General features: G+C 39.7%; 1 protein-coding gene across 3 annotated transcripts in view; it reads right to left on the reverse strand.

The window, feature by feature from the left end:
* GRID2 (glutamate ionotropic receptor delta type subunit 2) overlaps window positions 1–14,284 on the reverse strand; it is a 790,688-nt gene that overhangs the window by 93,916 nt on the left and 682,488 nt on the right. For all 3 annotated transcript variants that reach the window (XR_013924346.1, XR_013924347.1, XM_080368765.1), the window contains exon 13: window positions 9,113–9,308. Coding sequence is in view for 1 of the 3 variants with exons in the window: in XM_080368765.1 (XP_080224891.1) it covers window positions 9,113–9,308 (196 nt within the window). In the remaining 2 variants the exon portion in view is untranslated. The remainder of the gene's footprint in view (window positions 1–9,112; window positions 9,309–14,284) is intronic.

Consider the following 14,284-nt stretch of genomic DNA (forward strand, 5'->3'; position numbering starts at 1 on the left):
CCCCTTCTCTGTCAGATGGACCCTATCAGCCCCCAGTAGACCAGGTTTCTCAAAGCGAGTCCCGTGGTCTAAGGAGCTGAACCCCTGGCTGTGGCATGAGTCCCGCAACCATTTGTTGATTCGCCAGATTTGAGAGGTCCTTTCAAACCTCTTCCCTTTGACTGGAAGAATTGATGAAAAAACTACCTGCACTCCAGAGTCCCTTACTGCCACTCCCAGGGCTCTGAAATCCTTCTTGATACTCCTCAGGTTGCTCCTGGCTATATCACTGATGCTCATGTAAAACAAAATAGTCAGTGGACTGTATGAGGCTTGGTAGTCTCTCAGTGACATTCCTGCTACGAGCCCCCGATAAGAAGCACACCTCTCTAGCGAGCACGTCAGGTCAGCAAATGGGTGCCTCCGTACCTTTCAGAAGAGAGTTGCTTACTGCTATCACTTGAAGACTTTTCTTAGTTGCACTTGTTACATGGGGAGCAGAGAGAGAAACATGCAGCAGAACTTCTGTCTTGGTGCAAATATATCCATAAAGACATCTCCTGTTTTGCAGTCTTTACTAGGGCCTGTATTTTACTTATTGGATGGTTTCTAACAGCACTCATGAGAGCTGTTTCTCTTACAAACCTCTCCAGTGCTAATGCATAATAAATGCGCTCTTCACATAGTAATTACTCAGAAACATTTTTTTATGGAATATGACAATAGCAATAGCATTGCTCTGTTAGACCCAAATATGCACAAATTAAGCTACTTGTTTGTAGGGGTGGGCTCAGCATCCTTTTCTGTTTATGTTACCCTTTCTAGCAGGTGCCTCCCTAATACTGAGTGTTGATAGCTGAGAAAACTTCAGCAACAAATAATGACAGCAAAAATGTCCTTTGAGCATTATCCTGACATACTCATGCTCAGCTTTTATTATCACTGATTGCAAATGCACTCTTTTTCTTAAATTATTTCCTAATTGTCAGTTTTCTTACTCCCTGCTCCCTTCCAAAATTTCCCATGCCCTAAAAATCCCAGCTTCAGGAGGGAGCTCAGAATTTCTACAATTTATCACTTGCCAGTGCAAACGAAAGCAGCGCGCATGCTGCTTACTTATTCAGAAGTTTTAAATCTCATATATAAAGCTTGGGATTATGGTATTCAGATGTGATATGGCCATCAAAACAAGTGGGGATACCTACTACTCTGGCAGCAATTCCCAAAGTTGCACGCTGCCAGAAAAAGGCACGTATAAGGGAGATAAACTAAGCATTGCCAGCTGCAAACTCATCATACAGGTAGCCATGAGCAGTTAGTCTGCATGTTGTGATCTAGCTACACTTGCTGTCAGAGTGTGTGGTGTTGTGGTCCTATCCTCCCCACCTATCAAAAATACCAAAAATTCTCCGGAGATTTAAAAAAAGAAAAAGAAAAAAAAAAGAAGGAAAGCTCCTATTTGTTATCTCAACAGTTAGAGATTGAGTGCTGTTTAACACAACTTTAATTCTACTTTTTGCATGTACGTAAAGATTGTTTTAGATCAAATACCTGGCAATGAACAATTTGCCTTACGGTGGCAATTACCTGCATAGTTCCACAGAGTTGGTCTCCCATCAGGACAGGGATGCATCCTGAATAGTCCACTTCTACACAAAAGAAACTCCAAGTGAAATCTCCACTGACAAAGGAATCAGTTTTCCTCTCCGGACTGTTTTGCCATGTAAAAAGATGACTACAGGGTTAGAAACAGGCTAAAGTGTGAAGCACTTCACTTTGTATTTGGCCACCAGGATGATGATCACTCCTCAAAGGGCTATCAGCCATCGTTTCTCCATCTGAAAAACCTGGATTCAGCTCTCTGCAGAATGCAGTTCTACAGGATTCAAGAAAAATTAGTTCCTCAGGGTATATTTTGCCATTTCTTATTTTTATTGGCATTTGTAGTCACAGAATATGATCTTATTTTGATAGGTACTGTAAAAAATAGGCTACCAAGAAAAATAGATTCCCAGCTTAGGCATTTCCAACCACTCTCTAGGAAAGGAAATTGTCTACGATAGCAGGGGAAGAAACCTGGGCACATAAATTAGGCATCTAAAGTTACACGTGATGGGAGTACAGTTGTAGCCATGACAGTTTAAGGATCTAAGTGAAGCAAATTTTTAAAAAAGAATCACCTTTGAACAGAAGAAGGGATATATCTGTAGGGGGATCCCTAAATAACCAAGCTTTAGGCAAACAAACCTCTGAAAACTAGCAGAAAATTTTAGGATTAGAAAACTGCCTCTGAGATTAATGCAATTATGTTAATCAATGAGACAATTAAAGAGAAATGTGTACCTGGCACCACTGAAGCTTGAGAAAATGAGAGATAACAAGGACTGATTGCTCAATAAAATATTCCCCCCCACCCCATCTTTTTGTATTGTGTCAGACTGTTATGAACTTTAGCTCCCATGCTCATCTTTTGAAATATAAGCTGTAGCTGCCCTTTGAGGATGAAGGCTGAAAGGTCAGGCACAGAGAAGCTGTTTTCTGAGAAATACTTTGTCTGATAATGGCCATGTTCATTAACTTAGTTCATTTTGGGATACAGTGTTCTTTGGTTTCACCCACATCACATGAATGATGGTATTTAGATGACTGTAGTGTGAGTCCCTCTGTCCCTCTTATTTGGCAGTTATAAAATAAGCTAAAAGAAGGGAAAGAGCAAAAAACCAACAAAATAGTGCTGCTCAGTTAATGGGTAGTGATTGTAGTACACCAGAGACCTAGTTGTCAAGGTTTTTGTTAGTGTAGTAACAAAGGAGAGTGTTAAGGAGTTTGAAGAAAAGGCAAGACTACTGTCTTGAGGGAAAACTTTATACCTTACGGAAGAGTCCTTGGAGAAAGCATAAAGATGCTTGCTCAAAAAAGGAGTTGTGCTGGAAGCTCACATGAATGATTTCCAATTCAGAAATGAGAAAGCTACTGGGAGAGTTAGAATTGACCATGAAGGGCCTTGAAACTCGAGACAACTGGTTTGTTTGTTTTTTTTTCCTTTTTTAATTTTTTTTCCCCCAGGAGCATTTTCAATTGAACTGAATGCAGAAAGAGTGTTTTATAAAGGTCCCAGAAAATAACACTGAAAACTAATGAAGCGATGGACTGAGGGTTGTATGGGTAAATCACAGACATGCTATGGAAGGTTAACTGGCAAAACTTAAACAGACACAGAAGCTTAAGCAACAGAAAGTCACAGGGAAGAAAATTAAGATGATTAAGTCAGCTACTGTAGGTTTCCTGTGGAACCAAGTTAGTGGTCAGACATGAAAGGACAGTAGAGGAATATACACAAATTTTATTTCAGATAAAAGGAGCTCAGTTCAGTGTAAGAGAGGCAGAACTGCAAGTTGTCTCCCTGGAGCCACTAGCTGAGTTTGTTTGGACTTGAGAATACTCTGGGATGAGCTACAGATAGAAAAGACTATGGTCTTAGATGTAGGATGACCCACAAAAACTGGAGAACAGATCTGGAAAATTCTCTAAGATAATAGAGATAAGAGAGCAAGCAAAGACAGTCATGAAAGGTAGAGTAGCATGGCATCACAGCAGGACATCAGTCAGCGACATCTGAGGCTGTTAAAGTGACTGGCAGGCATATGCAGGCTGACCTTTGAACAGTAGTCATGAGCAACTTGGATGGCATTTCAGTGAGAGCAAAAGGGGGAAAGCACATTTGGGAGCACCTAAGATGAAACAGGAGAATTTGAACTCAGATAAAATTTTCAGGAAACTTTGGAGACAAAAGGAATATGGCAGTAGTTGGTAGTAGGCTTGCTTAGTTGTTGGATGAGCACACGTCCATGTAGATCCACTTCTTGATATGTAGGCTAACTCAAATTTGGACTTACATTTTCATTTGAATAAAATGAAACTCTGCAGAAAATAACTTTTACAGGTGTTCTACTCAAGATAAAACCTGTGAAAACTTAAGAAAGTCAAAGTTATATAAAATTTTAGTATATGTGTAAGAGCATTTGTGAGAAAGAGCAAGCATTTTGTTCAGCCTACCTTGAATTCTAGGAAAATGAGGCAGCAGGAAAACAGTTTTGCATTTCAGGTTTAAAGCCATGCATAGAATCTTCTTCAAACTCTGTTAACTGTTACAGATCAGTTATTAGACATCCAAAACACACTGACTCCCTAAGCTAATCCAGATAACTATTAGCCTTCTGATAATGCCTGAAAATAACACCGCACCGTGTTTGTAGTGCTTTCTGGACAGGACTCTACATTTTTGCACTGCTGCAAGTTTGTTTAAGCCCTAGATATGGAAGCAAAGACACACAGGATTATAGGGGAAAAAAAAAGTAGCCAGACCATCCATGATAATACAAACTGAAGACAGCAGAACTATTTCGTACCCCCAGGCACCTGTCAGCTCCAAGTCATGGACTGTACAGGAGACTGCAATTGCAAAATAGATAAATTGCATCTTCAGCTTTGGGTCTGAACACGTCAAGGTGTTAAGGGTATTCCTGAACCGTATTACTTGTAGAACAACAACAGAACATCTCCTCTGCCCAAGAAGCATCACCTCCAGAAGCAGAGGGGAACCAGGGAACCAGTGTCTGGTTGATAATTAGTTTGCTAACCAACAGCTGCATAGTGTAGCTGATCTCCTTGTAGTGAATTGAGGTATACGGGCAACTGGAGTACAGTCCAAGCATTTTTATATGCGCTTGCCTTTTTTGCTTCCTATCCATTTCTTAGCTACTGTCTAACTGCTGAATCACAGTACAGATCCAATATCAAAAAAGTCTGTCTTGTTATGTCTTGTTTTCAGTGTCTTTTTATTGGCCAACTCCATGGTCAGAAATGTTCACAACAAAGATGTATGGACTTGCATATATTAACTAGATCTTTTTGTCTATCTGGCAGATCAGTGTATCTGCCACCAGAACAGCAATTCCAACGGCAAATTTGTGAGTAAATCAAGATAATTAGTTAATTCAGGAGTTTTTCTGGCCCATCAGTAGAAATCTTCATGCTGTTGCTACTGCTGAAAACAAATTAAGAATAACCATGCCCACCTACTAACAATTTATTCTAGCACAGAATCGCAAATCATTATTACCCCCTTCTTCCCCAGACAAATCACCTTAGCAAAGCATTGTTATGACCAATCCATAGGTAGTTTAAACAATATTATTACTATTAAGTATTCTCAGGAAGGTAAAAGTGCCACCCACATTGTCCAGGGAAAAGAAACGGTCTCAGCAGCTGCTAGCATGTTTCCACTGGCAATGCAAGTAGGGTCACAAGAAAATAAAAATCTCAAGACCCAATTCCTTTTAATATTGTGTGCAAGCTGGAGGACATATTATTAGAGCCTAAGAGGAGTTTCTTTTAACGCACCATCCAGAGGCATTATTTCACCTGACAGTCATTCACAAGTTTCCTACCGGCTAAATATTTTACAGATAAGAGTTAAACAGACATAGGTTTCAAATGCATTCGGGTTCTGCCTATGCAGCACGGGAAAGGAATTTTCCACTTTGTACTGCTGAGAAAAATGCAGATGCTGTAGGCTATGGTGTCATGTTCAGAGGAACAAGGTGGGTAGGATAGGGCATTAGGCACTATTATACTCTAGGGAAGAAAGAGCAGACAGGGGCACAATGGAAGTGCTTCATTATATTTAAATGGGAATAGTTCCAAGGACAGGAAAGCCTGTGGTGCTTGTAAAGGATTAAGCAGGGTAATGTGCTTTTTAAGAAGACATAAAGAGGTATGTAATATGATATGTGTAAGCCTAAATGATTTTTCTTGGAGTCCTCAATGAATGTTTAAGCAGGCATGACTTAGGCCTCTGTAAATCCTCTCCGAATAAATAACTTCTGCAAAAAATAGAGATTCCTTTAACAGAATGAGATGCATATTTCATAACCTATGCAAAAAAGGAAAATCAATTTGAGATGCACAATACACTTAGGAATAATAAAGAAAAAATAAGATAAAAGTGAATATTCTCCAGAATAATCCAAGCATATATAGGAATGCAGCTACCTCCTCATCCATTTTGATTTGACAGAGCAGGAAGACAACTGAATGCTTTCCTATCTTCAGCTCAGATCTTCAACTGCTTTTTGCTATCTTTTGAGAGAGGAAGAGAGCGTAAGTGGCAGAATATATCTAAAGTGCTTGCGCTTTTCAGGCTGTCTCCTGTTTGAGGTGTTTAAAACTCTGCTCTCGCTTCAGGGTGAATCTACCCAGCTGCTCTCTATCTAGACCTGATGGTGTATATATAGCTTTTCACTATGGATGGAATAGAAGCACACACAGTGATATGTATGCACCTGATTTATGAGAACAGGACCAATAAATATCTAAACCTGAAAACTTACAATGGCACGATCTTCCCATCTTATTTCTCTTGCCTGCACTGCCCTCCTGCCAGGAAAAGCAGGTCACAGTGGATTGCCTGATGCAAAATGGGACTATGCAATCATTGTCATTTGGTTGTATTGTATTTTCACTCACACAGGCGCCATTCCCCATAAAGTCACTGGTACGGGAAGCATGCAGTCCTGCTAAGCGGAATGATGCAATGAGTAAATCAGAGGTCGATCCCCCCCTCTTTCCCCCTGTTTATATATACATTAGTATTAAACGGCTACTTTCCTCAAAATAAGAATTCCAACTCTACTGTAATTTGCAGAATAAAACCAAGACAAAACTGAAGTACTTTCAAGATATAACAAAAATGTTTGGCAAAGCCTTTTCTGTGATGGCTACTCGCAAACCCCATTTAACCTCAGAAAGGGTGCAGCAGGGAGTGTTGTTAAAGAAAAGCATGTCCACCACGTCCATAACATCCTTCCTGCACACATCTCTCCCATGGTGGTCGCTTCTACCACAGTCTCTTCATGGTCACTAGGCAGCCTGGTGGAAATTCCTTTCCCTGTACCCATTTGGAAGCACTTGTTAAGTCTCAGCCCTCACTTGGCACTCCAGGAATGTGTGCCAAGGCAATGGCCTTGGAGAGCTTGGATGAACTGCTGTTCAGTCATGCTTTAAGTGCTGATTAATGGTAGAAACAAAATGAAGCACAGAGGGAGACCTGTTGGCTTAGCTTGACTAAGGTTATAATCTGGTAAATAGCTCTGATGTCGCCAGTTAAATTCATTCAAGACCCTGAAGAACATCATGAAGTATAAAAATAGCCTGAGGGGACTCATGAATTCTTTCCTCTGAAACGTTTTCATTTTTTTGAAGTATGTTATAGAGATCATAATCTCTGCCTCTTATCAGCTACCTTTTCCAATATTAACTTTCCTTGCTTAAGACTAGCTTTTAACATCACATTCTTCATCCAGCTTTCTTCCTGAGCAAGCCAAATAAAATCTCCCCAAAGCCTCTGTGTGAACAGCATCTGGCAAATAATCTTTTTCTATGTCATTTCTTCCCATAAGGTGAAAGAAGTAGAGGAACTGGGAGAACTGGCTTAGGCCCAATTCTGATGAACATACACATATAGGTGGATGTGTATATTCATCAGAATTGGGCCTAAGCCCCGTGATATTTTAAAACTGGAGGGTGGTTGGCTTTATCCCATGCTACAACTTGCTTTTTCAATATCATTTGCAAGTGCTTATTCCTGGGAAGTAGAGGCATGGGAAATTAAAGATCTCAAATATTTCTGGTTTTGCCACGTTTCCATGAATGAGAAATCAAAGACACTAATCTGGAATTACCTTCCAGCATGATACGCTGGTTGCTTTTTTCAGCTAAAAGCCATTAGGTAACACAGCTGTGTTTGACACACTCTGGTTTTTAATTCCTCTGAAACTCTTACTATAACTTGGGAAGGCAAACCAGGAGGAGGGCAGGTTCTTTTATACAAAAGGCAAAACCCAGTTTTATCAGTCTCTTACAAACTAAACTAAAATATATTTTCTCAAAAAAAGCAATTTCCTGTAGCAAATAAATCTTCAGTGTGTCTTTTTTCTTTGCTTTTTCAGCTTATGACTTTATCTAAAAGGGTTTCAAAAATGCAGCTCCTCGGGCCTCTCTTGCCTCTTCTTTCATGCTGTTTAGTTCTTCAGAGGAGAAAATATGATCTCAGTTATACAGAGGGTAGATTAGTGATTGTCAAAACTCCAAAGAATCGCTGTTATTTTGTGGTTCTTTTATTATCAAGAGATCACCAGTGATTTCATAATTCTTTTTAACATATTCTTTTCTCTTACATGTTTGTATCCAGTGTCAAAACAGCAGAAATTACAGGTTTTCCTGGCAAATGGATTTCAGTGGACACAAAAGGCACTTTGTCCGGATTTTCAGAAGTGTATAAAGCAAGCTTAAAACAAGTGAACACACAACTTCCTGGATATTTGCTCTCATCAGTGTTCACATTTTGAATTTTAAAATAAAATCTAAAAAATATGGTATTTATCAGGTTTGATTTAAAACTCTGAACATGAAAATATGGTAGTAGGGAAAAGGTTTATATACAGTCACTCATTAACTCATATTCACTGTCATACTGAACCCTTTCATGGACTAGTGTTCTTATAAAAGATGTAGCTGTCAACCAAAAAATTGGGAGGGAACTATGGCTTTCACAAATGTGCCTACAAAAATTGACTCCTGCTCTAAAAGTATTTTGCCACTTTTAAACCCACTACAGAAGGTGGCTCTAAGACTCTTCTTTAAAGCCAGATCATCTTTTTCTGCCTGCTTCTCTTAAAAATACATGATTCAGACCTACAACTGAAAGCCAAGATTTTCAGTGTCAGGAGTGTGCAAAAATAAGTTAATTAATGTCTCGTACAGCACATTGCTACATATTCTGGGGTTATAAGTCCAGTGATCCTATTCCCATTTTGCATCCTGACAAATGCATTCATCTTTCATACCTATAAAACCCTTTTGGAGCAAACATTTTAAAATGTTGAAAACAAGGTATGTAGCTGAGAAGTCCCCATTCTCTGTGCCAATGCAAGGGGCTTGCAGAAATTGGTACCAGGAGTGATCATTATTTGGGTGCAATTGCACCCCTTATAGTTAAAAGCAACAACTAAGCAAACGTGGTGTTACAGCTGAGCATCTCCAATGGGAAACAAAAAGTAAGTCATACCAGTACCTTCTGAATGCCTGCGGTCGACTCCAAGACGTTGTTCTCTGAGCCATTACTTCTGTTAATCATCCGCCACATTTGGGCATACATGCTGTCTCTCTCAAAAGGGTTCATCCCTTTCACTCGGACGTGCTCATAGACTGCAGAGTCCAAGACAGTGCCATAAGGAATATCCGTCTGCCTTGAGAGATCCTGGAGAGACCTTAATTGTTGGTGAAGAAAAGAGACACAGGAGACTTGAAGCCACATTTTCAAGAGGAAGAAGCTGCAGGCAAGTAAAAGGGCAACACATAGGAGGATGGCTGTCAAGCCAGTTTCTTTTGTTGCTGGGTGGCTTTTTTTTTCTCCTCCTTTTTTTTTTTTTTTCTTAAAAGACAAAGTGAGACTGAAAAACTCTTTTTATGGTTTAAGACAGAAGGAGGAATACAAAATGAAAGCAGTGGAAAATATGAAACTGGATGAAAAGGGAACAATGGAAGGAGTAAGAGGATCCTATCAAATGGTGAGCTCCTTTGAGAGGGGGCAAAGGAGAAAAGGGGGCATTGCAGTTCCTCCAGCCGTATGCAGCAAGTTCAACAGAAGCCGGGTAACTGCCTATGAGAGTACAGTGCCACTACACACCCCGCTGCTGGAGAGCAGAAGAGGTAGCACCAGAACTCACCAAATCTAGCCCAAAGGATCTGGGCTGAGTACTTCTACGTGCTGCTGGGTTACTCAGTGAAGATCAGCGTTCTGGTGGCATTCCTGCACTGAACGGTGTACCCATCACACCGATCACATCCTACACTATTTTCAGCAATAGGAAGAGTTCTGTTGTGGTTTCATGAAATGCCTTTTCATCACAGTTCAAGCTATTTAGTCCAATAAATTTGTCCTACTTTACATATTATCTAGTCTTATCTATTCCCTATATGCAAGAAAAAAATAACCATTTTAGAAGTTTCTAAAGCAACTCAAATATGGTTTTGTCAGCCCTACTTTGGACTTAAAAAGGTATATTGGAACCTTTAAAGTCTCCTTACATCTTGGCCTTTATTTTTCTGTCCTATAGAATTGCTGTCCCATACTGTTGGTTCTTTAATGGCATTCATTGAAGTTTCAAAATAACTACTGCAATATGTTTACTGCCTAAAACCCATTACAGCTTTCCTGGTGCAAATTAACTTTGTATAAACTGCACAAATCTAGTGGATGACACCTAAGGACAAATCAAGGAGCTGAATGCTGTTTTAAAGCAGGCAATAGCAAACAGTAAAAGCTCATTGCAGCCACAGAAAATGCAAGCAAATTCCAAGTTGTGTTTCTGAAACATGTAAATATAGAAGCTAGTGAAAATGACCCTACAGGGGGCAAAAAAAATTGAATTTTTAGGTGTTCCAGGGATGGCACTGAAGAAAACAGTAATCAGACCTCAAAGGATATGTATGCCTCTGAACACAACAGAAAGCAGGAAAAGAAGAAATCAATAGAGCTCAGTGGCAAGGGTTTAGAGGTTAGTTAAGTCAAAAAGAAATCCTTTGAAATTCAGACATATGGGCTTAGAATAATATTGAACAAGACCTATATTCTAAGCAGATAACATGCAGCAAATATATAGAAGGGATAAATTTAATTTTGAAGAGTAGATAACTAACGGTATTAAAACCCCCACAATCCTCTCCTCTATCTCCAACAAGATGGCATTCCTCTTCAAGAACATAAGCAGCAGGGAACTTGCAAAGAATCAGTACACATATGGGATCATCAAAGGTGAGCTGCTAAATAAAGCTTTTCCTGAAACCAAGTATATCGGTCTTCTACCAGAGGATTGAGACATGCCCTTTTCTAGGACGAAAAATCTGAGACCCTAGTAGACTCAGATATCAGGAGAATAAGTACTGCAGCTAATTTATAATCAAAAATTATATAAAAAAAGAAGGAATAAAATTATCAAGTACAGGTAGAAACCTATAAGTTTTGAAAGATTAAATATGAAATGGATGAACTGTTAGCAAAAACGTGAAACCTCATTACGGCCAGTGTGTGAAAGGGAAGCAGTAAATATTTTTTAAAGGCTCTAGTGGTAATCAGGTGGATATGAAAGTAAACTACTAAGATGTTATGCTTAGGTTTAATAAACAAACTGAAATAAGGATTGATACAATTTTAAAGATCAGTCCTGAAGTTTAGATATAGCCGCCAGGTAGGTTTCTCCAGGGAAAGCATTTCAATCATCTATTACACTTTGAAATTACAACACCCCCACCGTGAATTTCAAAAAGGCCTTCATCTCTTCAGACAATATAAAGAAGGTGGAATATGGACAGGCTACAAAGGATGAATTTAAAACACTTCCTGACAACTCTGAATAGCATTAGGAAAGCCAGTTCTCAGCTAAAGTGAATGCTCTTGAGGGACTTCAAGGGTAGCAGGAACAGCTTTTGCAGAACTAAAAGGCTGAACAAGGCAAGTGTGGACCTGTTTAGGGGAACACCACACACAGCTAAGGCTGGGGTTCTCAATGCCTTCTTTGCCTCACTTTTCCCCAACAAGGTCTCCCAGGTCTCTGTGACTAGAGGCAGGGTTCAAAGAGGCAATGAACAACCAGCAGTAGGTGGTCAGGTAAATCCCAGCCAGACAAGGCAGGGAGTGATTGACAACACTAGACCCACAGAATCCCATGAGGCCTGGCAGGCTGCATCAAAGGAAGGCTGTGCAGAGAGAGCTGTCCAATGTCCTTGCAAGGCTGCTTGCTTCGATTTTTGAAAGATAAGGGCATTGGAGAAGTTCCCTGACCACTGGAGAAAGGAAATGTCCAGACTATACTCAAAAAACATAAAATAAAATGATTCATGGAATTAAAGCTGGTCATTCAACATCATGGAGTGAGTCCTTTCAGAGCACATTTATGAGCACATGAAGGAGAAGTTGGTTGGGAGCAGTCAACATCAATATACCAAAGGTAAGTTGTGCCTGACCAATCTGGTTGCCTCCTACAGTAAAACGACTTGGTTTATGGACAGGACTGAAGAAATGGATGTAGTTTACTTTAACTACAAGGCTTTCAATACTGTCTCCCACATTCTTGTACCCAAATGAGGTCTGCCTGCGTGGGAAACCAGATGGATATTTTCTGATTGGATAGTCAAGATCACAGGGTAGCTCACCTGCAGGCTGGTAACAGATACCAGAGAGGTCTAACCTGGGATGTGTCTCACCAGTAACCCAGAGGAGGTGAGTAAGCACTATCTTGTCAAGTTGGCAGGTGATGTGACGTTGGGGGACCAGATGATTGCTCAAGGACAGGCTGCCATTCAGATAGACCTAGAAAGGCTGGAAAAATGGGCTGAAATTCAGTGAAGACAAATGCAAAGCCTTCCACCTGGGGAGGAATAACCCCCTACAACAACCCAGGCTGGGGTGCAGCTTTGCAGAAAGGGACCCTGGTAAATGGTGGTGGGCCTTGGTGAACATTTCTCTCTGCTTCACCATTAGGCAAAATGTTGTGTAGAAGTAGGTGTATGACTATTACATTGACAGTCTATCTGTCAAAAGCATCACTGATGAAAGGCACTAGATAAATACAAACATACTATATTCATCCATTTGTGTTACTGCTGGTGCTGTAAATACACTTCTGTATTTCCTGGCAGTGCTCAGAAGTGCAATAAACTATTACAGGATACATATTGTAATGTCCTGTAAATGTTGTGTTGTTATGCCTACTGCTAGAAAAGTATACAAAAAGTATTTACTGAGTCTCTAATTTCTAGTGACAACACCTAGTGAAATTGCAATCATTACAGGTAATGTAAGCCATATAATTTCTAATATAAGAAGCAACAAAACATTTTTCTGAAAATTATTGCTAACTGGTATAAGAATGATATGTGTAGCTGCTGCTACAAAACAGTACAGTTAGAAACAGCATAAAAGAAAAACAGCTCCTCTGTATATCTTGTGGCTATAAAAGCAACCTTGCTACTTTCAGGAAGACACACCAACACAAGACAGAGGCTGTTAGTCCAGAAGCGTACTACAATCAGGTATGCAAACCATAATACAAACAGCCTGAGAAGCAAGCAAGAGTGCCATCACACATGAAGGCATCACCAGCAGGGAAATAACAAGGAGGAGAATTATGCCAATGCCTTCAGGAAGGCATGTTGTAGCTGTCAGGTCTGGGACTAACTACAGTTTGCAGTCCTTTACTGTTTGGTGTTCTCTCCTAAAACACAGGATGCCTCTCAGCTGCGCTGCTCTGCATCTTTTCACAGTTGCAGGTGCTTCTCTGTGCTGAGAAAATGATGTCAAGAAGACAAGAGCAAGACAAATATGCACATAAACTCTTTGGATGCTCTAAATGCTGTTGTCAGCAGCAAACTCTAAGTTTTGGTTCACCTGACCCAAAGCTGGAAGTGTACATGTGCGTATATATGCTGCTGCATAGGCAAGATGCAAGAATGAAAAAGACCTATCACATCAGTGACTTCATTGCCTCACACAAACATGTTAAATGGGATCACAATATATATGATTTCTTGCAGAAGCTGTTTTTATAACCCACTACTCTGCAGACTACTGGCATGACATTCACAACCTAGCAGCTATGGCACAGCAAAATAAAGAGAAATTGACAAACCTTGATAAAATTAATACAATTATTAAACCATTGAGGTTCCTTTCTAGAAGAAAGAACTTTAATAACTGCTTTGCCTCCAGCCTGGTTTGCAGGTTACACATTGTTCAATGTACATTTACTCCTGGATTAAACAACTCATTCACTGTCCAGACAAATATATTTAGTGGAGACAGAAATTCCCAGCCTCACTATGTCACCCAGTCTCACCACATAGCTGCCACACCAGATCACAAAATAAGGAAAAAGTATTTTTCAAGCTGATTAATTGCTGCAGGGTAACCTTTGATGCCCAAATTCTGGTACTGTTATCCACGCTGGATGAGCATTTAATTTTGCAATAGTTTTCCTGATCTCAATTGAACTACTTGCAGATCAAAGCATACATCTAAGATGAGTAAGGGAATTATAATCCCACATTTTAAAAAATTTATCTCTTTGAATTTCTAATTTTGAAGCAATAAGGTAATGAATGATAAAAAATGTTTAAAAATAAAAAAAAAGACGATATAGTTGAAAAAAAAAACAAACCACCTTTAACTGAGCTTGTATATAGACAA

The sequence above is a fragment of the Falco punctatus genome (assembly GCF_963210335.1).
Source record: "Falco punctatus genome assembly, chromosome: 1".
NCBI lineage: Eukaryota > Metazoa > Chordata > Aves > Falconiformes > Falconidae > Falco > Falco punctatus.